We start from the raw sequence: 27,058 nt of genomic DNA, 5'->3' as shown, positions 1-27,058 counted from the left end.
TTTTACAAATATAAACTTGCTGATCAATTTTTGTATTTGGAAAATGTAAAAGCATGATATGAAATTACCAAACAAAGCCTTTTGGAGAGTTGAAATTATTCATAAGATGAAATTACATGTCCAAATATTGAGTGTCTCTTGATTTCAAATCACAAGATGAAATAGCATGTTCAATTGGCTACTTAAAAAAAATCAAAGGGGACAAATAAACATAACATTAAATAACTACCTTCACAGAAACTACTGTAAGATGTACTGTACCATATGTAAGCTTTATGTGATTCCAAATAACAGTCGGGACATGAGAACAGATATGCTACAAGACTACAAGTCAAGAGAAGTATCTTAGGAATATGAGAACACTACATGTACACAACAAATCTAGACATGAAAAGTGGCACACAGATGAGGTGGTCTCAAAACCGTCTCACTTGGGCAGAACGCGGAAGCTATGAAAGACGATGATTACAGTGGCTACACAATGTATTTATGGGAATTTTCATCAGCAAACTCAGCTCGTTATGTACTTCTGCAGAATCCAAGTATCCCCATTTAGACTAAAAATGAAAGATATTGTCATCATACAACTGCCGCTGAAAGGATTGTACAATGATTATAGTGATTGCAAGCTGAATGTAGATTTTACCTGTGATTCTATATTTTCAGATTTTCACAAGGTACTGTAGAGTCCAAAATTCAAAGCATATTGGTGCTTATACGAGCGATTCTCTGAGCTTCTTCAAGGTCCTTCAAGAATCTACAGGTCCACCAGATGCATTACATAAAACGATTTCAGTTAATTGAATGCTAAGACTAAATAAACCTTCTGAAGAGTTCAATGTAACTGGGAGACCATGAGGAATAACAATCAAAAAACATGTTCTGAAGTTGATGGAAATAAGCTTCAGGACTCCAATGTGTGAAAAAGCATCAAATATAGAATGATGGTTGGCGTACAAGGGAGAGCATACCTTTTAGAATTTAGAAGGGAAGAACCACCAAGTATAAAACGAATGCCAGAGTTCGTAGAGTTCTGTAGAGCAACCGAACGTGACTCTTCATATGTTGTCCCACCAACAACGAAAATCACCACTTCCTGTGGCCTGTATGTGATGAACAATTTATTTTTAGCCACATGAATAGTTTAAGCACCATAATATTTTTGTCCATGTTCCACCTCATCTTGAACCCTAAAAACGTGAGGAAGTTTAGTTGACCTCATTTCAAATATAAAGTTTGGAAAACTACAAAGAGAGGAGAAAAAAGTTTTAAAGGTCTGCGAAGCAGGAGCTAGAGTTGGTTTTGGTATTTATTTTAAAAGTTCCAACCATTCCGAAGTTGAATAACCTGCCGCTGGAAAGAAGCTTTTATTTTGCCTTGGGTGGAGGAGGAACTCAACATGCATCTGTATCAAACAGATCTTGAAGGCAGGAGAGACGCACGTTAGTCGAAGCAGTGTCATTCTAAACCGCTTCATCGAATATTTTAAACTGAATATACCTTCAAACAATGTGAAAATACGGATATATAAACAGTGAATGACACCGCTTGACAGACAATGCCACGTGGTCTGATGGTCTTACGCTTGAAATTGCAGAAGCACAATGGGTGTTCTAAATTAGCTCCATGCGCAATTATTTTTTTCAAATTTTATTGGATTTAACCAATGTGCCAAAACACTTGCTCTTAAAAATCAAGAGTTATAAAAATATAATTCAACTACCAGGAAGTTATTCTAGCATCTCTCATGTCGATATAGTAATTTATTTCACTACTTCAAATGTTGACACCACTTACAAAAGATCCTGTGTACATCATTGCTTGAAGGGGTGCATTACGTGTATGTATACATGATTTCAGACATAGCTCAGTATCCGTATTATTAGTCTTATATTTGTACTGATTAGTGTGTTATTCTGCATTAGCAGAGATTTCTAAGACTTGCCCCACAGGTAAGCTAAGAGGGTGTGCCGATGATCTTGTAGGGTCTTTAGACTCGCACTTTTGATGTTTTTGTGAGTGCAGGAGCTACAGATGGCAACCACGTAGCAGGTACCTAAATTATTTCAGCTTTCTTCAGTCCAGTTCAGTCGAGGTGAGTACTGTTGGATCATGGTGCCTTCTTCTTCTTAAGCAGGCATTGGAAAGACTATAACCCTTTTCTTCTTTTATGTAAATATGGTTTTTCAGTACTACCTAAGTACTGACTGAAATACAAATGCTACTAGTGTCAAAAAAAAAGACTTGGTACTTCTTGTATTTTGTATTCAAACTAGTAGCTTCAAGACTCAGCCATTTATGGGATTTTTGGCCACACTCAGTAGTTGGATTGTGTTTTCGCACTATTGGTATATTCTTTATTTTTCTACACATTTAGCTTAGAGCTCACCTAACGGGTAGTAAGCTCTTCAGGTGCCCTGTCGCGGCCTAAGTGCCAGATAAGAGTCGTGACAATAAGGTCTTCCACATTGCCAGTGTGCATTGAAAATGTAATCACATAGAAAGGATGGTTGCCAAAAGGAAACATTGTGCAAGACTTAGAGGAGATCAAAATAGGATCTGCTATTGCAACACGGATCTTCTTAGAGTGTCCCACATTGATTGAAGGAATGTATTGTGATCTTCTTATATGGTTTTGGGCATTACTCTTTTGGGTTGAGTTAGGCCCATGGTCAATTTTCTTAATATGGTGTCAGAGTCAAACCTATTCTTGATTCTCCAGCACCGATAATTGTGGGAAAACCCCAAGGACATTTTGGAGAATAAAGCTTACGAGATGGTTTGTATTCATGGTCGACCTAGGACAAATTTCATTCTTTATCAGGAATCTTCGAAAATGTGAGTAATCTGATCTCCTATTTTTGTAGTTCGATTCGATTCCTAGGCCTTAGAGAAGGTAATTGTGGCCCTAGGGAGAATTTTGATTCATCTAAGGTGGGAAAATCCCAATACTAGAGAAGAGAAAGGGCGACCTAGAGCAATCTGATCTCCTACTTTTGTAGTTTGATTCCTAGGCCACAGAGAATATAATTGTAGCCCCAGAGAAGAATTTGAATTCATATAATGTGGGAAAATCATAAGACCCTTGAGCTCTTAAGAAAAGTTATTCTTGATTATTCTTGATTTATTTATCGTAATTCACTTATGTTACATAGAATTGGTAGTTTTAGGTGAATTAATGGTGGAAAAACTCTGGTTTGGGTGGAATAATCATGAGGTTTGCCTAGGGTTTGGGATATGGATATAATTCGAGAATATTTAGGTGTATTGTGATGTATTTTGTTCTTGTGTTGCTATTTTAGACCAAGAACAAGCTAAAGTTTCACAAAATGAGTCAAAGATCACGAGTAAACTTTCTACAATAGTTTTTTAGCACCAGGTAGGCTAGGTTTTCTACACTGAATAGTTAGACAAGTATTTTATTTTATAATATTCTTGGAGATGAACAAAAGATTTCATTCATAGGCCTTTGGGCACGGAGTCTGAATGGGAAGGTTTGTTTATTGTTGTTAAGGTGGGAAAAGATAATGACTAAGGGTCGGATTTTCTAGTTCTTGATTTTAACCTAGAGTTTTCTTGTTGGAGTGGTTTGATGGTAATTGTAAGGTTAGGTGTTATGAAATTAATGGTGTTTAGTATTGAATAATATAAGTGTGGTCTCTCTAAAAGCTTAACCTTTTAGATGAGATGGTCACAAACTTGAACATGATATCAGAGCTTCAATGATCTTGGTATTAAAAAAAAAAGTTGACACCGCCGGCAGGCAGCTATGACCCATATATGCCGCCAGTCTGGCCACTGGTTATGTTAACAAAAGTAGGGCCAATGATATATGCATGAACTCCATATTCAGGGGAAGAAAACTTAGTCAAAGAGGTATCGTGATCAATTTCAATTGCTTCAATAGCTAGGTTATTAATTTCAATCACAACATTGTGGCTTCAGTATCGGAGATACATACTTACTATGAGAAAGATCTCATGAATACCAGAATTATTTATGGAAGTAGTTGCACTTCCTGTGTCAAACTGCTGAAGTCTTGTAAATAATAACAAGTCAATTGGCTAGAGTTCTACTTACTCATTCTCTTGGGGCACTACTAGAGAAAAGGTTCAATCCTGTATGGAAATAGTAAAATTTGAAATACCATTGCAGTTCAGCTGACTGACCTTGCTTGCTGAAAGTGATTTCCTACATAAGGGTAGTCCACATCTCTCAGTCGACCCCTGGTGATGTTCTCCATAGTTTGGAATAGAAGTGGTTGATGCTGGGTATACACATTCTCAACCCCCTGTGACAAAAGACAACTGTAAACTACTAACATCTACATCTAGAAGGCGTAGGAAAGTAAAATAAGAATCATTTCCAGAGGAGGATAATCTTCCAGAAGTTACACAGCAGGAGGAGGATATTTTAACTTAATAGGAGTCATCTGTGAGATACTTCTGTTCAAACCATTTGGAGTTCTAGCATTTCGAGAAAGGTGGATTCTTTTACAAGGTGTGCAGTGTGTGATGCTGTTCTGACGGTTCAAGGAATAGAAGATTTATTATCATTAGTAGTTGTTGTATCAGCAAACAACGGGAAGAGGTTACTGATCACTTGCTGTTACATTGTCGCTTTGCCTTAAGAGGTAAATTGGTGTTTTCTGTTATGAAAATACAACGGGTTATCCTAAAAGAGAGGCAGACATGTCAATAAGTTGGCGGACAAAACAAAAATTAGAAACAAACAGAAGCATATTATGGAAAATAGCAGCATTTTGTCACCTTTATTAAAAAAAAAAATTATGTATTTATAACCAGGAAATTCCTGTTTGTATAAAAGATTGTGTATATTGCTCGAACGCTTAATGTGTGCTTGTAATACAAAACCTACTTGGTGTAACCTTAAGAAATACTTCTGGTTAATCAAAAACATGTTAAAATGAACTTAGAGACACAAAAATAGGTCTATCATTGACCTTTTTAAGTTCTCTGCAAGCACCGTGAACTAAAAAATACAGCCATGGCTGAAGGGATCAATAAATCGTCTACAATGTGACATTTTCTTTTCTCAAGTACAAATGCTTGAGGAGATGTTTCTACCATCCTATATTACTTTAAACTTCTGATTTTTGTTAATATTCCAGAGACAGAAAGAAAGTATTCTAGTTCTAGACACACCTTGAGCCCACGAGCCATGTTACGTGCAATGTTCAGGAGATCTCTGTTCCCGTACAGATCTCCAGTTCTCTTATCAACTCCTGCTTGCTTTAGAAGGAATTGCACTAGCTTCAAACCATAACCAATAAAAATGATTTCATTTGTCAGATAAAATTGTCAACTTAACATCAAGTGCAGATTAACAATAGAAGAAAACCTCCTTTGATATCAATGTCTACATATAAACTATAAGCAACAACCAGCATGGACTAAACAAGACCACTGTCTTTGTACCTACTTAAATGAAACATAATAACCAAGCATTCAGAGAATATAATAGTTATTCCTCTTTTTATCCCTTTTTCTACAAACATCATAGCATAAACAGAAAAGTAGAATCTTTAAGGCCAGGCCATCAAAATATCTTTGAAGACCATCAGAAGCAATCACTTTTTAGCACCCACAAACAGATCAGATCAATCAACATAACAAATAAAGCACATTAACTGTTGGCTAAAAGAAAAATGGCCTTTACAGAAGGCACTGAGTGAGGTCCTAATTATCTTCTTTTACTCTTTCACAAAAAGAGACATTGGGCAAAGGCAGAATAACTTGTAAGATACAGGTAATAAAAGTAAACAGAACCAAGATAGCAGGACTAACACAAAAAAGAATCTGAAAAGGGGAAACAATCACAGTACTCCTCCTTACCCCAGGCTTATACTTGGGCGACCGAGATGCTAATTTGTTGAATAGCTGCATTAGTTGAACAGGACTCTCCTTCTCATAGCGCAAGGCGTACAGCATGACAAGGCGCAGGCGGTCAACATCAGAGATATTATCATTATTCAATAGATTTGTCACAGCCTGTAGACATAGCAGAATAGAAAAGAAATTACACCCAAAAAGATCTGTCTTCCACTGATTTTCAAATCATGAAGTCACTAGTTTTAAGTAAAAGACAACTCAAACTGCACAATAGCATATCACTTGGCAGATATCTGAATTCTAAACACAAGTAACATGTTTCAAAGATTTGAAATTTGTGTTTACAGAGTTTCTACAACCAGGGTACCAATAACTAACATATATATAGTAATGGCAACATACTACTTTGCAATAAATCTCAAGTCATGATTTAAGCTAAGAACTCACCGGAAAAACAGAGTTAAGTTACAACTGCAGAGAAATTATCAGAAACCAATAGCGACAAACATATCAATGATGTAAGGTGAATTACTTTAGTACAGAAAGGCAGAATATTTTTTTTATCAAAATAAACTTAGTATTTGATTGAACTAAACTTGTCACATCTTCTTTTCTTTTAGGAGATGCAAACACTTGTATCATTTATAGAATCAAAAATATTGCTCAGGGCCTGCGAACTCATTGACATATTAATAATTTTAAAGATTCCAAAACAAAATATATATGTTGTATTTAGAATAGCCACTTTATAGATGGATATCACAAATTAGATACAAATACAACTGTATATTTATGACACCATCTAGGTTTAGCATCAAAAAGCCTGGATGGGAGAGACACAGTCGAACCAGATACAGAAAATTGTTGAAATTGGAATTCAAGTCATCAAGTGGAAGGTAGATAAACCAGTGTTGACCCATGAGACAAGGGGTTTGGAGATGGGATTTACCTCAAAAATATTTAATGAAAAATGAAGACACAACACGGATTGACAATACGTTATGATTTATGTTTTATTATTATCATTATCATTATTTATGAGAATTTCTGCATAGCCTAACAACAAAAAACATGGTAAATAAACCAAGAGAGACTTTCCAAAAGTTCCTAGATCATTAAAAAGAATTCCAAACACATGAACAAAATCTTGTAAGAGACAAATTATTGTAACAGCAGAAAAGCTCTTCCAATTTGTGCTTTCTTTACAATTTCTGTTTACGCCTAATTGGTCCCAAAAATCATAGCATTTGTAACACTGGAGAACAGGTGTATCAATACAATTGAAAGGCAAATAAAATACTTTACAGAAGAAAAAAAAATTGTTGAACACGTCCCCATGCACATTGTTAGCAGAATCATTACCAACACGAATATGTATCCTTAAAGTTGAAGTCCATGCCATAGCTAGCCTATCCATTTACCAAACAGGTGGAACTGATCAATCCTACTAATCCTTGGCCCCCAATTTTAACTGATACGAGGTAACCCTGTCACCTCCACCAGCTTGGTGACAGTAATACACATTACTAAAACAAGCACAATATGAACTCAAAGTGTACATGCCTTGGTTGATGAATGCATATGCTAACCACAAAATGAAACCACATTAGTGCATATATATCTTTCTAGTATGCAAGGTTACTTGATACAACCTAAGCTCTTGTCATCAAGGATTTTGTCCATACATGATTGTGTGCATCATGTGCAACAGTGTTTACAAAGTACTTGGAAGTTGCAACGGTGAGTGCCCGTTTCGATTAACCTACTTTTAGGTACTTTTGACGTTTAAGTAGTTTTTTAGTTTTGGAGGTGTCTGGAAAGGTTATTAAAGTACTTCCAAGCACCCACTTTAGGCCTAAAAAGTAGGCTACCATCTACTTATGATTTTTAACTTTTGACTTATAAGTTTAACTTTTTATAAGCCCATCCAAACAGTCCCCAAATCTTTCATCCCCTCATCCCTCATCCCCTCTCATAAACAACTCATTGACTATCAGTTTACATTAGAAGTATTTATTCGCTAAAACAATTTCAAATACAGTTCCAACGTAGAAGTTAAAGAAAATCGGTGTTGCTTAAAAGCAGAGTTACCTTGGTTTGAGTTACATATTCAATGTGATCAAAGGAAATTTAGAATGTGAACTAGTTTATCAGAGAGAAAAGGATTTAAGCATATAAAACTTGGTCCAAATAGCCACCACAAGTAGAGAACAGGAAAAGACTAAACCAAAATTTCCCTTATTTATCTACTCAAGTTCCAAAATTTTCCTTATTTCTCTACTCAAGTTCTCCGCATATTTTTTCCATAATAATAAGAATATTATGCTTCAATCCTGGAGGAACAAACTACCTCGAATGCTGCCCCTTGTCCACCATTGCAAGCCAACTCTTGTTCCGTCTGTGAAACCAACATCAGTTTTCGCTCTTCAACTATTTTGCTCATTTCCGTAACCAGTGTCACGTGCTTAGAAACATTCCCTTGCATTTTTCGGTATTCTGGGTAGTTGTCTACAAATTTAGCCATGTCCTCTGCAAAGATGCAGACATTATAAACAGAAGCTTCCTTTTTAGTAGAAAAATACCATGTTTGAGTGAATTGCAACAGAAACACTTGCTGTACAACCCAAGCTACAATACAAACCTATCGTCTGGATATTCTGGTTACTTTTTGCCACTTGTTGGAAGTCGTCCACCATTTTCTTAATATTCATTCCAATATCTCCGAAGTTCTCATACATATTTGCTTTGAAAAATGCATCTTGCTCAGATGACAGTACAACCTCCTGAAAGCATAAAAATCAACAGCAAATGAATTACTGTTGAAAAGACAACAAGGTAGTATTTAGATACAAGAAGAAAGAGCTTTTTGACCTGTTGATCTTTTGGCAACTTGCCAACGTTTTTCAGGTTGACCTTATTATCTTGAATACCAATCAACTCATGAACCATTGCCTGTAGAAGTACATAAACAAACAAGAAGCATTATGTGACACTCCGAGGTGACTTGAAGAAGAAGAAGAGGGGGAGGCACAATTTGTTAGAAATGACAAACGTGGAGAACTTACTGACTACCCATACCTGATAGGTCCACTGATTAAGAAGTGCAGTCACGGGGTCATCCCGCCTATCAATTATTAGCAACAACGGAGACACTTCTGTTCTTCTGAAATCAAAAAGGCCACTCTCCTGCTGGTACATCAGCTTCTGCAATATGAATGAAACACATGTTCAACTTTTTCCTTTTCCAATCTCAAATATCCAAAACCAACTATACCTTCGACCCTAAGCAGGGGAAATGAAATAAACCTAATAATAGAACTTGTTAGGCTACAAAGAACGAAAAATTGAAGTTGAGGGAAAAGAAAGAAACAGCTGACGTGCTTACAGAAGCTTCATGTGCTATTCTTTTCGCAATATCAGATGTCCTTGAATATCGAATAATAGGCCTTCGCTTTAACGCCAAGAAAACTGCAGACATTCCATCAACGATTCGATCACAGAACTGCTGCAATCCTGATGGATCTACAACTGCTGGGAGCATATACATGTGGTTTGCGGCCATATTTAACGTGAAATGGTAAGGGTCCAACGCAACAAAATCTGCATAAAATTCCTGCAAATCACGTCAATAATCATGTAACATAGCGAATTTCTAGTTTCAACTACACATTTAAACAACTTACAGGCTACAACAAATTTTTAGAGCTCTAATAGAAATATGTATCAGCAACTATTTCTTAATCATTATTTTCTTTAAGAGGGTAACATTTTTTGTATGACTATTTGCTGCATAAAAACTGCACCTATCCATACTTACAGGGGATATAGGAAGCTGTACTAAGCTATAACCATCTTACAGATCTTAGAACATCAATAGAAGATTCTCTGTCTTCTATATATTCATGTTTATACACCAACAATAGAAAAGGGCAAGGCCCTTCATCTTCAGTTTCTGGATAGTGGATAGAGCTATAATTTCTTAAATTTTTCAATACTACACAATATTCTTTTTGATTACGAATTATTTCCCCTTTTTTAGAAGTTTAACATATTGGTATATTATATGAATCTTCAGCACAAAGATTGTGCTTGAAACCAAAAGATGTTTACACATAAACCAAACTACAATCCTTGCTCTTCTTACAAGGAAACTAAAACCTGTAAAATAGCAGAAAATGATAAATCTAAGCATACCTGCAACTGCTGGACAACTTCATGCTCATCTGAATCGGCTAGCATATGAAGTTGCGTATCTTTCAAAATATTGGAGAAAACTGTGCAATAAAAAGGATATATGATATGTGTCATTCTTGAGAAACTCAGACAACAGTGTTGAAACTAAGTTCTTCTGAAAAATACCAGTTCACAGACGTATATTAGCAGATTTTTCATGCCATCCAATTAAAGAGGAAATACTTACAAAGGTGATATTCTCCAAATCGTGGCTTAGCTAGTTGACGACGCATATGCTGGATATTCTCTGATGTTGGCCTCAGAAAATAAACTGCTTTAAGATGTGACATGGATTCTTTGGACATGGCAATAGAATCTACCAGCTCCACCAGGAACACCTCCTTCTTCAGAAGCTCTGACTGAGAGTACACAACACTAACAGAACTAACCTGCTCATCAAGAGTGAAAAGTAAACACCACTCTGTATTGCACTTCTCAGAATTGATGAGATATGAGACTCAACAATAACATAATTGACCTCAGGTTTATTAAGTTCTACACCTGATTTGGCAACACATTTATGAATGGATAACATTAACACGGGAAGACATTTTGCAGATATAACCAACTAAAACTAAACTTGCACTTAACATCATGAGAATCCAACAAAATTAATTATTATTTTGGTAAAGCTTCTACTAGATTGTTAAACAGAATTACATCATTTATGGCCATATTTTACCAACTTAACTACCAAAAGAATGTAGAAATAAGCAATCAACTACTCCAAAAATAGTCGTTTTCCTGAGAAAGTGATTCAGAATATTAACCATCTAGAAGAAACTTTGGGATGTAACATTGATTATTTGCCAACCATATATTTTTGGACTTCCTCTTGGGGCTAAAGCAAATTCTATTTCTATTTGGGATGAAATACTACAAAAAAGGGTGTGAAGAGAAACCATCGAATTGGAAAAAAGTAAAATCTTTCTCTTGGACGGAAGATGGGTTCTAACAGTGTATAGACCCATTGTCTACATACACTATGTCACTATTTAATGCATGTGAAAAATGGGTCTAATACACTGTAGGACCAATCCAAGAGAAAAATTTTACCTTTATAGATGCCTTCATCGTTAGAAGCTGCTACACTCGGTTGGAAAAACCAGCACCTATTCCTCTGTGGCCCTGGAAAACCATTTGGTTGAGTAAAGCTTCATACAAAGTGAAATATCATTTGGTTGATATTAAAGAGGCTTATCTTCCTTCTAACAATTAACAGAAAAGCGGTTCTGCTGAGCAACAGATGTTGTCTTTGCAAGAAAAGGAAGAGAACATTAACCACTTCGTTCTTCACCGCAAGTATAATTCTCAGTTTAGAGATATGGTCTTCAACATTCTAGGTATAAGTGGTGCTCCTATTCTTTCTGGTGCACAATTTTACTGCAACCACAGATTTTTCAAGGAAAAGAAGATTATATTCTTGGTGCAATTGTACATTTTGCTTAGGCTTTGGTGCAACATGGCCCTTTAAGATGTAAATGACAGCTTGACCATTGTTGACTTCTAAGTGCATGAAATAACTTGCAATGGCTCATCCTTTTGGTCGTAATCTTTCCTGGCATTCACTTTATGCAGGTATTTTCAATAAGGTTGACACTATACCTATCTATAAAAAGTGTGTACATATAGGTAGAAAAAGAAAAGGCTGAATTGAGTTTTCAAAAAAGAAAGGCTTAAATGTCAAAGAAGACTATCCTCCATAAAACCATCCCACACCAAACTGATGTATCCAATTGATAATCTAATTAGAAGAGGAAAGAGCTTGTATTTTAAAGCAAACCATCCTACAGAATCCAGAATCCAAACCTAATACACCCTTACAGTAGAGAACTAACTTCCACCAAGAAAGTTGTTGCACATGCAACACACATACTCTTTTTTAGGTATAATGTAAAAATGATTTTATTTAAGATAGTACCAAGAAAATATTGCAGAAGTGTACAGAAAAAGACAATCACAATGACTTCATTATATCTTTGCCATCGTGGAGTTCAAAAACCAAAAAGATGATCATGCGGACCCAGGATTTGAACATGACGGCGGCACCACCAGAGGCGGATGCACATTAGTGGAAGCAGTGTCATGCGACACCCTTCATCGAAAATTTCATTTCGCACAAAAAAACCTGATGTAGTTGGATTGATAAATATCAAACGGGAAAAACAGTGGCTCATCCTGCGGTTTGATGGATGTGAATCCACTTTACATATTAAACTCCTCTTTGAAACTCGCTGCGTACGCATTTTATATGCTTTTTAAAAAAAAAATTAAAAAAAAAAGAATGACAAGAAGAATGCAACGAACACTGGTGATCACACTTGCGCAGAGGGACTAAGCAACTAGTTGGACCAGTGCACCTGATCAACATTTGTGTCTCTTGGTACCTAACAAGATATATGATCATTTATCAAGGTATAACACATATACAAGATCTTTTCCGAAGTTAACAGGGTTCTATGACCCATCACCCTTCCATGTGGGTCCACCTCTGGTTCCAGTTTCTGCATCTGGTGTTGGTGCACCGGAGGCACAAACTATGAATACATTCAGATTCAACTAGAGATAAATGTAGATTCTTTTCTTCGGAACATCTCTCATCTCTTTCCAGCCAAATATTCCACGCGATACATTATGGGGAAGTCCAACAAATTCGTTTGAGATTGTTCCCAATGCTCTATTCCTGCCAGCTTGACATTAGATTCTTGACATCCTAGGGCATAACGTACTACACCCAAAAAATATACAGAAATGATGTCCAAAATTGTCGGGTTTAGTTAAAATGCAGTAGAAGAATCAGTGGTTTCCCCTGCTATTTCACAAACAAAACATTACATTTGCTACAGGATGAAATTCCACTTCTTTGTGAAGTGTCCAACGTTAGGCAAGCATTATTTGTAGCCAAACAACCAAAAACAAGCCTCTTTGGAAGAGCTTTTGTTTTCCAAATCACTTCCCATGGCCACTCAACTTTCCAATTTTCAGCTAGATTTTGTAGCAACTTGCACAGAGAATGCACCACTATTACTTATTTTCCTAAGAAGGTAAGGTAAAAATACACCATGATTACCCGCCAACCAAAATTTACCTATGTTTGTTGTTCTCATCCTGTTTAATTGGCCTTAATAAATTCAATGTTTCACAAGCTTCATCCACCTCCTGATCATTAAAAATTCTTCTAGAAGAGTAAATCTTTATAACAATCTGTTACCATGCAATACATAAAATAGGAAATGAATTTTGATTTGGCATCTCCCAAGATGATCAGACCAGTTTTTTGTTCTCTTACTATTTCCAATTTTCAACTACATACACAGTTGAATTCCCAAAGATAACAAATACTTTTTCCAAATTGTATTCTTGTAAGCGGCTGCCACAGGCGTAAGGCTTCCAGAAGTTCACTTGTTCATATTAGCGTTTATCATATCCTTCTAAGTCTCCTCTTTTTTCTTCGTTTAGTCTCCATAACATATATAATAAAGCATATTCTATTCATCTTCCTACAGACTAAGGCCATTAATAAGTTGGTTGCATAAAATCTTCCAGAACAGGCAGCTTTTGCTAGAAAAGAAGCCAACATGGTAGGCAACACATTGGAGACAAAGATATTGAACTGAGAAGAAATCCAATTGGAAAGGAGTTACAGGGTTTTCATCTATTAGGCAACTAGCCCAGCCCACTGGTGATATTGTCCACTTTGGATCTAAACCACACGGCTTCAAAGTGCATCAGTAGAGTCTAATGCTTATTTCCTTACATACGCAGTACATTTCCCATCTTTGCCTGATTCAGGATTTGCCTAGGGTATGATGCCTCATATTTGGTTTGTTGTTGTAGAGAGCATTCACGACTAGTGAATCATAAAACTTCTAAATCGTACTAGTTGTGCAGTGACATTTTTTTTTTTAACGACAAGGGAAACCCGCAACTGCTACCCTTTTGGGTGCGCACAGGTAAAACCCCGCTCCTATGCAATAGCTCGCAAACCACATAGGAGAGGCAACCCGCACTAGGCAAGCCTGGTGCGACGAGCTCGACCCAGAAGGCAAACCCTTTGCTTTCGCTGGCAAGGGGTTCCAAACTCTAGACCTCCAACATGGAAGTCCCAAGCTCAAACCACTGGGCCACCCCGAAGGGTTGTGCAGTGACATTTCAATCATGTCATGTCACTAAAAACAAAACAATGCTCCACTCAAGCGCATAAGTAAGTAACACCAAATGGGAGCTTAATCTGTAGAAAGTACAAACATCTACTCACCCCAACCTATGTATGGAAATAACAAAATCATTACAATATATATATATCATTTTACAACTAGATTACACCTAAAACCAAAAACGATAAGCATTCGGACTTCAAACACTAAAAGGTTTCTCTTCTTCATTCATTCTTCATATAAAACATCTATCATTTCTCCATCCACCCTTCCCAAAATGCAAACTGTGACTGCTTTGATAAGCTCCTGATATGTCTTCCAGCTATATAGAGTCTCATGATGCCTTAGGCATCATTCAGATCTTCCAAGTTCCAAATCATGCCTGAATCTACTCCAGCAAGAAACAACATTTTGATCCTTTATCTTCAGAATTCATAAACAGCAGCTTATATCTCTTTGAAAGTATAATGGCTGCTCCGATATCAAATTTATAAACAACAGTGCGTCAAACACAAACTAGCACGGTAAGGTGTGAACATCACCTAGAGTCTAGTCACCTCATCCAACCTCATAACTTCACCAACAAGAAAGGGTTTCGCATCTTTGCTTATCACTTCCATGACATCTCTATGACTTTGGCGCTTATGTGGGGCCCTATCACACACATGCACCACCAGAGTCTTCATAAGATCTCTGGGGCGAGGATCCATCACTAACACAACCAATGATAACACCTTCTATGCTTTCTTCTCCTTTTTCAGATGTATTAAGCAAATATCTGATGAGTTAGGAATTTATTAATACTAGTCTGTATCTCAAATCTACCCCATATCCTCAATGATCAAATTGTTAATGTAGCCTCAGCAATGAGCACTTCCATTTTCCTTTAGTGTTTCATTGACCACATTGCTAACAATTCTTGGTTAGACCTATATATCTTTATAAGGATGCTATTCAGAGAATTCTGGTCTTTAAAAAACTCCTAAGTTGTCTTAAAAGACAATGTTTAGTACAAAATGAAACAAAGCTCAATAGATACAGAATGGGTACAAATGATTCACTTAGCTAACCCAACTAATATAAAAGTAGTTGACTGTTTGATAAACTGATTGAAGCTCAAGAGTTCTTTTTTTCTTTCTTTGGTAACTACATGTTGGTTTTGATGCACTTGAGCCGAGGTCTTTCAAAAACTGCCTTTCTACCTCCTCAAGCTAGTTGTCTGCATACGCTCTACCTTCCCCAAACCCCACTTACTGGAATTTCACTGACTATATTGTTGTTGTTGATTGGTAATTACATATTAACTCAAACAAAAAAAGCATCAGATCACAGGATTTATCACTCAAAAAGACGACATTTAAGAAGTTATATTGCACTGAACTTGAATTATCCCCCCACACTTACCCATTATCAGATCAGACAACAACCCTCATCAACCTCAATGTAACATTCACTATCATCACAAAAATTAATAATTTACAAACCACATATGCACAAACAAAGAAGCAGACAAAAGGGTTTCTTTAAATTGGAAAGAAAAGAACAAACCGTAGAAGAATCAAGAATGAGGACTTTCATCCCAGAAATGTCTTGCAATATGCGATTGATATAGTCCCTCACCGCTGCTACAAGTACCATTTTTTTTTAAATTCCTTGTATGATTTCAGCAATACAAATCCAAAAATATGCAGAGAAATTGATCTGGTGAATTCAGTGGAAAAAATTGTTTCAGATCTCAGCTAATCTTTGGAGGGAATTAAAGAACATTGAGGAGTTTGATGAAGAAAAATAAAAAAGATTGGTCGTAAACTGACCCAGTTAAGTTTTCTATTAAAAAAAAATCATTTCCATTTTATTTGATTTTTATTAAGTGTCTATCTGTCTTTAAAATCGTATTAATTTAAATTTTCATATTTCAGAAAAGTATTTTCTACTTAAAATATTTAGATTTAAAATCGAGTCTTTCGATTAAAGAAAAAATCAGAGTTATTCATCATCCGTACCACATTTTGATGAGAACAGAATAACTTTGAATAATTTATTTTTTTTGTGTTGGTTTTAATTTTTCATTAAGTATAATTTGTCCATTAAGAAATGACCAAAAAAATGAGATTAAATGGAAAATGTTTTAAAAGAACTTACTCAAAATAAAAATAATTTGACTTCTCAAATAATAAAAGTTAGTATATAAATTGATAAAGAGGAAATAAGATATAGTTTGATTTATTGACAAGCTATAGAGAGGTTATTTTATATTTATATGTGGTCACATTATTATATGGGAATGAAATGGAAATTATACAGACTACATAAAAATTTTGCTTAATTTTAGTATTGTTTAATACATGTATTTTTTCTTCTATATTATTTATCATATATAAAAGAATGATTGAATAATTAACAGGTGGTTGAATATTGGTGGACTATATTTATTATGCAGTTGAGAGGGAAAAATCATATTGTTGCTTGGAAGAAATCTTACATGGTTCAGTATAATTTTCAATCTTTGTTATTGTTATAATATACTCCTTTAACTATTTATTTTATTTTACAAAAAAGTTTTTATTAGAAGTGTTGATTTAATGGATCTAGCTTATGCATATGATTTATGAATCATGAATTTGATGGTGAAATCGTGAAAAATAGACAAAAAGTGATTGCATATGGCTTCATTTCGAATAATATGAGTCTGATATTTTATAAGAATAACCAACAAGAGTTATGATAGAGTGGTAAATTTTATTTCATTTAACAAACAAATTTAAGGTGAATTAACCTGATTGAAAGTTAGAAACCAACGAAAGTTGTAGTGGAATAGTAAATACTCTTTCATCCTTAATAAAGATTTCGGATTCGAGTTTCCATGAGTACAGTGTCGTCTTTATTAGAGAGCATTTTACCCTCTAATATGAGACTTGACTTCCTGATGTGGATCTAGATTCAATCAGGTTTTGTGAATGCCTAACACCGGACAGAAAATATAAAAAAATTAACTTAGACAATTTTTATGATTGCACTACAATAGTATCTTTTTTTTTCTTTCTTTAATCCAACTGAGCATTTTATTCACTTTTTCTCTAAATTTCTTATCACTTTCCAATTTTTCACTTAAAAGAAAACAGAAAAAGACTTTTTTTCACATAAAAATCACTGTTTAAGAAAGGTTAACTCCTTTTGATCTAATAAAACTCAAGTATAATGCAAATTAACTCAATCACTTCTTAAGAAGACTTGAATTAATAGAGTTACAGAAGTACTATATTCTAAATAGTTGATGTAATTCCATTAACACGTATAATCATGAAAAGAAAAAAAAGAACTCAAATTTTAAATAAAACTGAAAATTTTAAGTCATTTTAATATATAGCCTAGGAATGAGAAGTCAGAGAATGCTAACTCTTAACTTGCTCCTACGACTTCTTTTCATTTGATAAGGCATGTCAACGAGATCTCATGAGAGTATTGATGAATTGAATTTATTCGAATACACACTCACTCGTTTTGTAATCCGGTGAGACACTCCATTATGTGTTTTCTAAAAAGATTGACAATTTTATGGGACTACACTGAATACATTGGTGTCATCACTATTGTTTCGCTCGCGTGATGTCTTCATGTCGATGGAAGGGCAATGATTATTCACAACAATAAGAAAAAAAGAGGCAATAACAAATAGCCAAGCAAGTGAAAAAGGAAGTAGGAAAGTTCACTTGGATAATATACAAACTCAATCATGTACTTGACCTAATATTTCTCAAACAAGAAGAGAATACACGTGAGAGGGACTGCAAACTCATCAGAAAATCTCATAAAGCTCTGCCGATGGCCTAATATTTCTCAAACAAAAGAAAATTGAGGTATATTGCGTCTGTAGAAAAGTTTCAAGGAAGCTACCGTATGAATCGTTGAATATGTTTTCTACTATGTATACAACAGAGAGTTACACATTACCAAGAAAAAAGAAAAAAATAAAACCCCGCTACACATATATAGGGAGAAAAAGCACTCGCCTGCACGACTCTATTCAAAACTCCCCATCTACTAGCTGTTAGAAGCACTGGACACTATGTTATCACCTTCTGTTTCCACTGGAGCTGCTACAGGACTGCCACTTGCTGATGCGGGTATTTTATCCGGAGTAGATCCACTAACTTGTTTGACCGAATCAACATCAGCCAAAGAAGTTGTGGAACCAAGGTTAGGGGTACTTGTACCAGAGACACGATCATCAAGCTGCTTAGGCCTATTTAGGGCATGGCAATGAGGGCAATAGTAGGTTATGTATGGGAAGTCCTCTTTCCTGGCTAACCCTGCAAATGATAGTAATGTGATTGCTTATTCACCATTCTTTATGTGAATCTGCTCCACTGATTGGGTTTTTATTATCATTGAATTCTTTAGTTCTTACCATTGTGCATATGGCAATTGCCACAGATGAGTGCATATGACTGGGTTGGATCCTCTCCCACAAGCAATGCTGCAATTCGTGCAATCCATCCTCCATCTTGTGTGCTGGAACCTGTTGGATTGTAATGCTCAACAACTGTTTGCTGATGCTGCATCATATCAGAACCTTCAAGCTGTGCCTGTTGAAGCATTTCTGCACCAGGATGATCTATTACAGCACTCTCTGGACTACTAGACCTGGCCTGCTTCCTATTTCTCAGCCCATTAGATTGCACAACTTCAACACCGTTGCTCTTCCCGGTAGGGACATTATGCTTAGTGTCATCTCCCACATACACTTTCAAGCCAGTATCTGTACCAAGCTTGGATGCAAGGACAGTGGCTGCAGCTGCCTTAGCTGCTGGGTCGGGGTCATATCTCTGCACAAAAGATTCAACAATGATGCTTGGAAATTGTTAAAAAAAAGGTTTTTTTGGAAATTCACGACGATAGAGGCAAGGACAAAACAGTGAGAAATGTAATACTAAATAAGTCTCTCAGAGTGCAATTTCATGGTTCTTTTTTTCCTTCTTATTTCTTAACACAAGAAAGATTATTTGATCACAGTACTCATGGTTAATAACATGTGAAACTTGTATAAGCCCAAAACCTTGCATATGGGCTATCACCTGAATGAGCTGTTGCGTTATATAGTAATTTGTCTTCTCTTTCAGTTCCTCAATCTTGGCTTGCCTTTCAGCTCGTAGTTTTTCTAGAGTTTTCTGGTCCTTACGTTCACCTGCACGAACACATAAAGGATAACGTATAAGTGAGTCAAGAAACACTATTCTTCTAAGGCCATCATGACCAAGGACAACCTGTCAAATACAGTGAAAGCCACGAGGCTGAATAGACAAATAGGAAGATCTTTAAAAGCCAAAAGGAAACTTCCCTGGAATGAAGTAAGATATAAATTTTTGCATACTATTTTCAAAAACATCTCAGCAAACACTGGATGCTTTGTGCACCAGACTGCCCTTTTCCCACTTGTGGGATTGGTAAGTTGTATCTTTCAATAACATCATACAAGGTGACCTTAAAATACAGGTCATGGACAATTTCATGTTGTTTGAGAGCCTAACATTAATCAGAAAGAAAAATCAAATATACTCTCAACCATTTGAATACGTGCAAAATCAAATCTATGAGCTCTGATATGCCATTATAGCTTCATCAAAATAATCAGGTTTTCATCTGAATTTTACATAAGTTTTTCTTTAGGTTGTAAGTAACTTTAAAAAGCAGAGTTTCCTCTGCTTCTACAGCCACTAACTTTCTGCTACAGTCCAGTTACCAATCAATTCAGTATCTTCATGGTTCCTTTTCATCATCATAATTTCCCACACAACAATGTCTGCTTCAACTATAGTAGTCCATACCCCCCCCCCAACCCCAAACCCCACACCCCACACCCCCAAAAGAAAATGTCCAAAAGAAATTTCTGTAGGCTAGAAAGAAGGGTTTGCACACAACTGCAATATCCAATACCACACAAGCTTAAGCAAAAAGGGAAATGACAGCATGCATTCTACAAGGATCACAGCGAATGAATTCATGAAACCTATATTGCATGGATCCACGGACACAGGTGCAAGTATTCAATGGCCTATGGTTGTAGAGGTTGGATTCGTCGTCTCTTAAATTTTCTGATTTGGAGATATCAATATGTTTTGGAGAAAAAGAATATGGATGAAAGAAGGTGTGCTGCAAATGAATGTAAATACATATACCTACTTAGAATTAGTTATATATTTTTTGCTGGTTAACAATGTGGCTAGTATCAATCTATTTAATTACTTCAAGTGTTCTCAATATAAACTTGTCTCTTTTAAATTGTGTTAAGTGGTCAAGGTTAGTCCAATTTATTGAATTTTTCTTTGCTTTGTTTATAACTAAAGATAAACCTTGTTTCTTGCAAAAATAAATTGATTTGTGGCCCAAATAAGAAAATACACTGGCTCTAAAGTTGATTCAATCAGTGTATTTTCTTGGTTCGCACTAACCTTAGACCACTTTATACTTTTTTAAAAAGATCAGCCATTAAGTCAAACCCGACGGCAGCTCTGAAAAATGTACTCTAGCTTCTGCCTTGTTGTTTTCAATTTTCATCCCCTTTTCCTTTATTTTCCTTCTTGTCTATTGTTTGCTTGGTTCTCCTTCCCTCTCACCTTTTTTTTTTTGGAAAAATACACACAGCTTTCCTAAGATAATCCCTGATGTCCAAAAAGACACTAGATTTTGTATATTACCCTATTTTTGGGTCAATCCCAGTATTAAGAACGCAAGTGCTTTTCATGCAAATCCTTGTTTTCACATGCCAACTTCATAACCTTCTATTTCCATTTTTCCTCTTATTTATGTCTATTAGTTTATATTTTTTCCCTCTCTTACTTCTGCTGTCAGCAACCTCTCTCTTTCTTCCGCTGTTAGCTGCCTCTCTCTGTGACTCGTTATTCACCTTATGCCCTTCTATCTGTCTTCTTGCAGTTCTTTCTTTCTTTCCAACATTTTCTTCCTCCAACCGTTTACCACCCAAACCACCACTTCACCACTGAAATACCCATCAGTAGCATGTGTAGAAAACAGAAACAATCATTTACATAATTGGTTTAGCGAAATAAACATACTTGGGAGTAGAACCAACAAAATCTTTGATACTCTACCTAGAAAAGAAAAAATAATCTCAAAGCTCAGTTGTACAGTGAGTCACAAGCAATAAGGACGAAAAACTTGAACAAAATTGGATGAACAACACTTTTACAACTTGTTTTACTAGAAAACTTCCAAGCCAGCAAATACAATAATTAACCTGAACTCCCATCGAAAAATAACCTGACATACTAGAATGAAATCTGACGATTAACCAGCAATTTCTTTCCTCCATTCCATGGAGGTCACCAGTCAGTTCCTCTCCTCCGTTCCCAAACTAAAAATGGTTGCTTCATTGGTTTAGTTTTGAACATAAATAGGGTTTAAAATACCCTTTGGGGTGGCCCAGTGGTTTGGGCTTGGGACTTCCATGTTGGAGGTCTCAAGTTCGAAACCCCTTGCCAGCGAAAGAAAGGGGTTTGCCATCTGGGTCAAGCTCGTCGCATCGGACTTGCCTAATGTTGGTACCCTCTCCTATGTGGTTTGCTAGCTATTGCACAGGAGCGGGGGTTTAAAATTGTGCTAACCCAAAGGGTAACGGAAGATTAGCATTAATAGGGAAGGTGGTGGTACTGGTGGAGAAGGTAGTAGCATGGGAAAGGAAGAAAAAGAAAATAAAGAATAAAAGAAAGAAAATGTAAGAAAAGGAAAATATAAAAGGAAATTCTTAGTAATCTTTTCTTTCTTATGGGAGGAAACACATCCAGAAGAACTCTGTCCGGGAGTCTTTAACTTGAAAGGACTTGGCCAGTTTGCAGTTTAATACATGATCTTCCTCCCTTTTCATCAAGTGATAGTCTTGCTTTATTTGAGCAATCTGAACTTTTGCAGGTATAATGGAATTACCTGTCAGATGTTGGAAGATGTGACTACCACTCTTAAAGATATCCTGGTTCATCACTAGAGACTGATGTCTGCTGACTTCCTTGTCCCATTTTAGTAATTGGATAGAAGCAATCAGCTCTCTTACCCGGTATTATTTTCATTATTATGTTAGCATTATCTTGTTTCTCCAATTTGATTACTATTGTTATTACTTTGCTTATTTTTACTATTCTGTTGTTAGTATTTTTCTTTCTTCCCCAGAACCCTACTTGTGGGATCATACTAGGTATGTTGTTGTAGTACTTCTCTTTCTTCAATCATCCACCATAGTTATTTAGTCTTGCATCTTTTTCAAACGAGCCGAAAGTCTATTGAAAACAACCTCTAACCCCACATAAGTAGGAGTAAGGTTTACATACACCCCACCCTCCCCAAACCCCACTGGTTGGACCACACTGGTATGTTGTTGTTGTAAATGAAAAAGATATACTGACTTGGACTTACTTTTTTTGTTCTCACACGCTACTTATGTTACATACACCCCACCCTCCACCAAATTATGTTACTTAATCAAGGCATTACATGTTAGCAACAGGGAATTAATCATCCATGCTTAATTTGTTACTTGAGCGACACTGGCTCTATCATGTATACCACATTTATTTAACCAAGTTAAAACAACCCCAGAAAAGCTGGTCATCTCTCAGGCAATTATCATTTTGCCATAAAAATCGAAGTTCTATTTCACATTCAGCATCAAAAGGCAGAGACAGTAAGGAAAAGGGGTAAATGAGTATGTAAGACATCCCAATGAAATGAGTAGTATGTGAACTTCGGTTAGCTAACAACCATTAATTACTTACACATCCTTGTAAAACTTCCAATCGCTGAATATGTAATGAAGGATAAGCCAGGCAACAGAAACATTGGTAAAACTCGCAATGCCCTCATTTTCCAGTTCAGCTCAAGGGATCGTGTTGTCATGATAGCATAACCCACTGCAATAACCTGAAAATCGAAATAGCCGCAATACGACACCCATAAGACAAAAAAACATATAATGTACATGTGATAATACAACATGCAACTCAAGCAGTCAGATACCCCTATAACATAAAGGATACACACTGATTACCAATTAGCTACATAATAACCTGCATAAGTAACATCTGCAACAAGTGCAGGCTTAATATAATTTAAACCACCAGGATGCCCAAAAAAATGAAGTCTGTAGATAGTATTCGCAACAGTTCCATTTAGGAAATTACAACTTCATGTGTATATTTTTTGAATTTTCCATGAAATTATCTGGTCTTCTCAATATTGATATGAAGTTAACATCTCAAATTGGTTAAAATATGAGTTTATTAGTTCCTAAAGCAATTGTCATGGTTCACAATTGAAATGAAATAAATGATATAGTCAGTGTTACATTGTTGTCAATTCACCATTAAAATTCAACGAAGGAAGTAGCCTAACAAAATAAAAAGATGTATTTATATCATGTCAGATTCGTCTAATGATATTCAAAAGGAATTATCCCATTCATCTAAAAAGAAGTTTGTTATACTCGTTTCAATTTATACAGAAACCTAGATCTATAGTTCTTCACCATTCCTCCAACCCCTCCTTCCCCCGAAGTAAAAAATGACCCTTCCCCGCTTTTTTCTCCTTTGACTGAAATCTCCCTCAAGGTTGGAGGAGAAGGGTGCTTTCAACTAGATCTTGCTTATCTTCACGGAGTGCTTTAATTACATAATAGAAATTTCTAGCTCAAAAAAGCATAGTAAAATCCAGTTACCATTTACAGCTTTCAGCTACACATCAAATAGTTAAAAGAAGTTGAAACACACTCAAATGGACTGGATTGGCATATTTCTCATGTTTTATCAGATTTAGTTACTGTATAATCGTGTTGTACATGATAATCAATTAGCTAATCAGATAACTAAATTGTTTTTCACCTATGCTCAATATAATTAGGAAAAAATTAAATAGATTCTGGAAAGACCATCAACTATATTTGCGCATTTAGAAGTTAGAATGTATTCTATTTCTTCATGAATGCAAGTAAGTATCAGCAACATCATAAGGCAGAGGAAGAAAAATTAAATTGATTAATAACATACTAGGCTAGTAGGAATAAACATTTTTTCTATTTGAGAAGGTAAGTAATAAGGCAGAAGGAGTAGACAAAAGAAGTGTGACCATGTTCTGGCAATAATACTAGAAGAAAAATGTAGTAGTTTTTAACACACACAAACTGTCACTTAGAATTGTCAAGGCTCCACTCGATCACTTCACTATTTGGTGAAGTATATTCAAAAATCAAAACAAACTTAATATGTCAAAAGCCAGATGACCATGAACATACAGATATAAAACAACCAATTCAAAAGCTTAGAAAAGATAAATCTGTTTAAGGAAAAAAGACTCGTGCTCCATTTTTCTACATCACAACATACACTAGAAAACAGTACATTACCTCAAAAATCACAGAAAGTACAATGAGATGCCTCGTCATCCTTCTCCAATTTTGGGATCGCTTATTGATTCTGGCAATAACAGCAGCCTCCTCCTTGGAAATATGCTGCAATCTCTTCTCAAAATCATCCTTTTTGGACCTAAATAAACTATTCCATATCATCGAAAAAAATCCCTTCTTTTTCTTCTTTTTTGTCTTTTCTTCATTATCAGTAGATGATGCCACAGGTTCAGTCTCAGCAACATCAATATGTTCTTTTGTAGGCTCAGCAGCCATTTCCTACAAGTTAAAGAGCATCTATATTCAAATGATTTAAGGAGAACGGCAACAAATGAGAGAAAAAAGCAATAGCCCTGTAGAAGCATCAAAGTTAATGATACAAATAAAATTGCCCATTTAACATCCATACTATTCACGTTAAACACCATCAATAAAATTCAGATTATGTATTTATCTTAAATATACACTTTCTACTTGACTTTACAGATACAAGAATGCATTTTTAAGCATCATCCCATAACACCTTTGCTCTCTCTTCCTTCATTAGAAACTTTTTTCTGCTGCCATAAAATGACTTATTATTCGGTACTCCCTTTATTCCATATTAACTGAACTTGTAAGGCAATGGACACATATTCAAACACATAATTTTCACTATTACTTTTATAAAATTATAAGTAGGGTAATTTATCTCCTAGAAAACATAAAACTGCAATAATGAAAGGGCAAATTTAAACATGCATCTTGAACTTTGAACAATTCAATTATTTTGAATAGTGAAAAAAACCTCAGAAATTCAGTTAATATGGAATAGAGAGAGTACAACATTGAATACAGTAATATACCTCAAAATTATGCTTCTTCTTACAGCTCAAGACTAACTATAATGCCTAAATTTCCAAAACAACACTATCACAAACCCAATTCAACAACTTCAGAAGCAATAAGGAGACTTATCACTTTAGCTCCAGCAATACTATGTAACTACTCCAAAAATCAACTAGCTGCTCCGTATTTCAAAATCATCAAACAAATTTGATGAACAATAAATGAATCAGGAAAACAAAATACATAATCAATAACTCACAAGTCATTAGATATATCATTTCAAAGCGAAAATCAACAGAAAATTATCAGTGGAACGATCAATAACCAAATTCAACGTATGAGTTTATACCTGGATTAAAGCCGATCGATTGCTGAATGCTCTGAAGCAGATCGATTGGCGAAAGAAATATTGGAATTCAAAAACAGAGGTGAAACAGTAGATCGGAAGGCCCTGAGAAGAAGGTAAGAATAAATAGTTGGGATTGAAATGAATGAATGATGGCCATAATGGCTTTGCTTAGCTGGTCACTTTTCCCTATTTTTTAAAACGTGAGACCATGTACGTCTACAACGCGGTGCGTGTTAGGGACCTAGGGTTCATGATTATGGAAATTAGCACATTTAATACCTATTTTCCGGACCAAGACATATAATACAAGATAAATATGTCTCTAAATTATCGTAAATAGTACATAAATACTTTAAATTGTATTTTCTGAATATTGGTATCCCTTTCGTCAAAAAACTAGAATATATATACTTGTTATACGTGGGCTACACTGGGGGTGTTTATTTGATTTTTCGGTTCGATTTGGGTTTTCGATTTTTGGTTTTAAAGAAGTGTAATCCAATTCGAACCAAATACCCAATTATCGTAAATGGTACGTAAATATCCTCCGTTGCATTTTAGGGATATTGGTGTCCCTGTCCATCAAAAAATTACTTCCTCCGTCCACTATTGTTTGTCATAGCTTTTATTTTTAGAGTCAAACTATAAGAATTTTGATTAATATTTTAAAATGTATTTTTTCATCATATCGATATGCAAAAAATTGTAATTTATAATACTTTTAATATACTAATTTTTGAATATCTAAATTTTTTTGTTTAAAATATCGAATTAATGTAATTTATTTAACTTTGAGAATTAGTCGACTTAGTGCAACATGACAAATAAAAGTGGACGGAGGAAGTAGAAAATATATACTTTTTATACGTGGGCTACGGATTGTTCCAGGTCCGCCCACTTTTTTAAAAAAATATTTTTTATAATTTTTTAAATCAAATTATAATTAATAATATTATTATAAATATCGACAAGACAATATCACATGGTGTTAGTGTTACTATTTGTTAAATAAATCTACAAATAGAATTATCTTTATAACAATTATTGAGTTTAATTTCAAATAAAAAATAATTAAATAGAAATATTAATCTAATTATTTATCTATTATCACAATAAAATACAAAATCTATAACAATTTTTCATAGGCTACGGGCCTATGAAGTGATTCCCTAGAAATTTTAGTGAATATTTATTTTATGTAGTACATGTTTTATAAACATAATTTGCATTTAAA

At 35.3% G+C, this 27,058-nt stretch overlaps 2 protein-coding genes across 6 annotated transcripts; both read right to left on the bottom strand.

The window, feature by feature from the left end:
- Positions 1–79: 79 nt before the first annotated feature.
- LOC101264116 (vacuolar protein sorting-associated protein 45 homolog) lies at positions 80–16,117 on the bottom strand. Of its 4 annotated transcripts, none has more exons than XM_010321736.4 (15): positions 15,791–16,042; positions 11,142–11,213; positions 10,273–10,474; positions 10,047–10,126; positions 9,238–9,465; positions 8,931–9,056; positions 8,724–8,804; positions 8,494–8,635; positions 8,203–8,381; positions 5,856–6,011; positions 5,166–5,273; positions 4,170–4,291; positions 972–1,103; positions 647–757; positions 80–557 (listed from the first exon to the last, which is right to left on the bottom strand). In XM_010321736.4, the coding sequence occupies exons 2-14, from the start codon at positions 11,157–11,159 to the stop codon at positions 697–699; spliced, it is 1,635 nt and encodes a 544-aa protein (XP_010320038.1). In that variant the 5' UTR covers positions 11,160–11,213; positions 15,791–16,042; the 3' UTR covers positions 80–557; positions 647–696. The 4 variants fall into 4 exon arrangements, with proteins under 4 accessions (XP_010320038.1, XP_069153377.1, XP_004237740.1 ...); XM_069297276.1 differs by having other exon boundaries at positions 80–529; XM_004237692.5 differs by lacking the exon at positions 11,142–11,213 and having other exon boundaries at positions 80–529; positions 15,791–16,117.
- A 1,958-nt stretch (positions 16,118–18,075) lies between these two features.
- On the bottom strand, positions 18,076–26,096 carry LOC101263604 (uncharacterized protein At2g24330). 2 transcript variants are annotated; one of them, XM_004237690.5, is made up of 6 exons: positions 25,825–26,096; positions 24,648–24,926; positions 23,026–23,170; positions 19,318–19,427; positions 18,651–19,068; positions 18,076–18,552 (listed from the first exon to the last, which is right to left on the bottom strand). In XM_004237690.5, the coding sequence occupies exons 2-6, from the start codon at positions 24,921–24,923 to the stop codon at positions 18,284–18,286; spliced, it is 1,218 nt and encodes a 405-aa protein (XP_004237738.1). In that variant the 5' UTR covers positions 24,924–24,926; positions 25,825–26,096; the 3' UTR covers positions 18,076–18,283. The 2 variants fall into 2 exon arrangements, with proteins under 2 accessions (XP_004237738.1, XP_010320036.1); XM_010321734.4 differs by having other exon boundaries at positions 24,648–24,944; positions 25,825–26,067.
- Positions 26,097–27,058: the final 962 nt, after the last annotated feature.

This window comes from Solanum lycopersicum, chromosome 4 (assembly GCF_036512215.1).
Source record: "Solanum lycopersicum chromosome 4, SLM_r2.1".
Classification (NCBI taxonomy): Eukaryota; Viridiplantae; Streptophyta; class Magnoliopsida; order Solanales; family Solanaceae; genus Solanum; species Solanum lycopersicum.
Note: the sequence above shows the minus strand (reverse complement) of the source record. Positions and strands in the feature narration are given on the sequence as shown.

Coding starts and splice junctions, on each gene's coding strand:
- LOC101263604 (XM_004237690.5), bottom strand. CDS start 24,923: ATGGCTGCTGAGCCTACAAAAGAACATATTGATGTTGCTGAGACTGAA. Junction 19,428..23,025: donor TGGAAGTTTTACAAGGATGT/GTAAGTAATTAA, acceptor GTGTTCGTGCAG/GTGAACGTAAGGACCAGAAA. Junction 19,069..19,317: donor TAACGCAACAGCTCATTCAG/GTGATAGCCCAT, acceptor TCTTTTGTGCAG/AGATATGACCCCGACCCAGC.
- LOC101264116 (XM_004237692.5), bottom strand. CDS start 15,880: ATGGTACTTGTAGCAGCGGTGAGGGACTATATCAATCGCATATTGCAA. Junction 8,805..8,930: donor TTAATCAGTGGACCTATCAG/GTATGGGTAGTC, acceptor GTACTTCTACAG/GCAATGGTTCATGAGTTGAT. Junction 8,636..8,723: donor AGTTGCCAAAAGATCAACAG/GTCAAAAAGCTC, acceptor TTATGCTTTCAG/GAGGTTGTACTGTCATCTGA.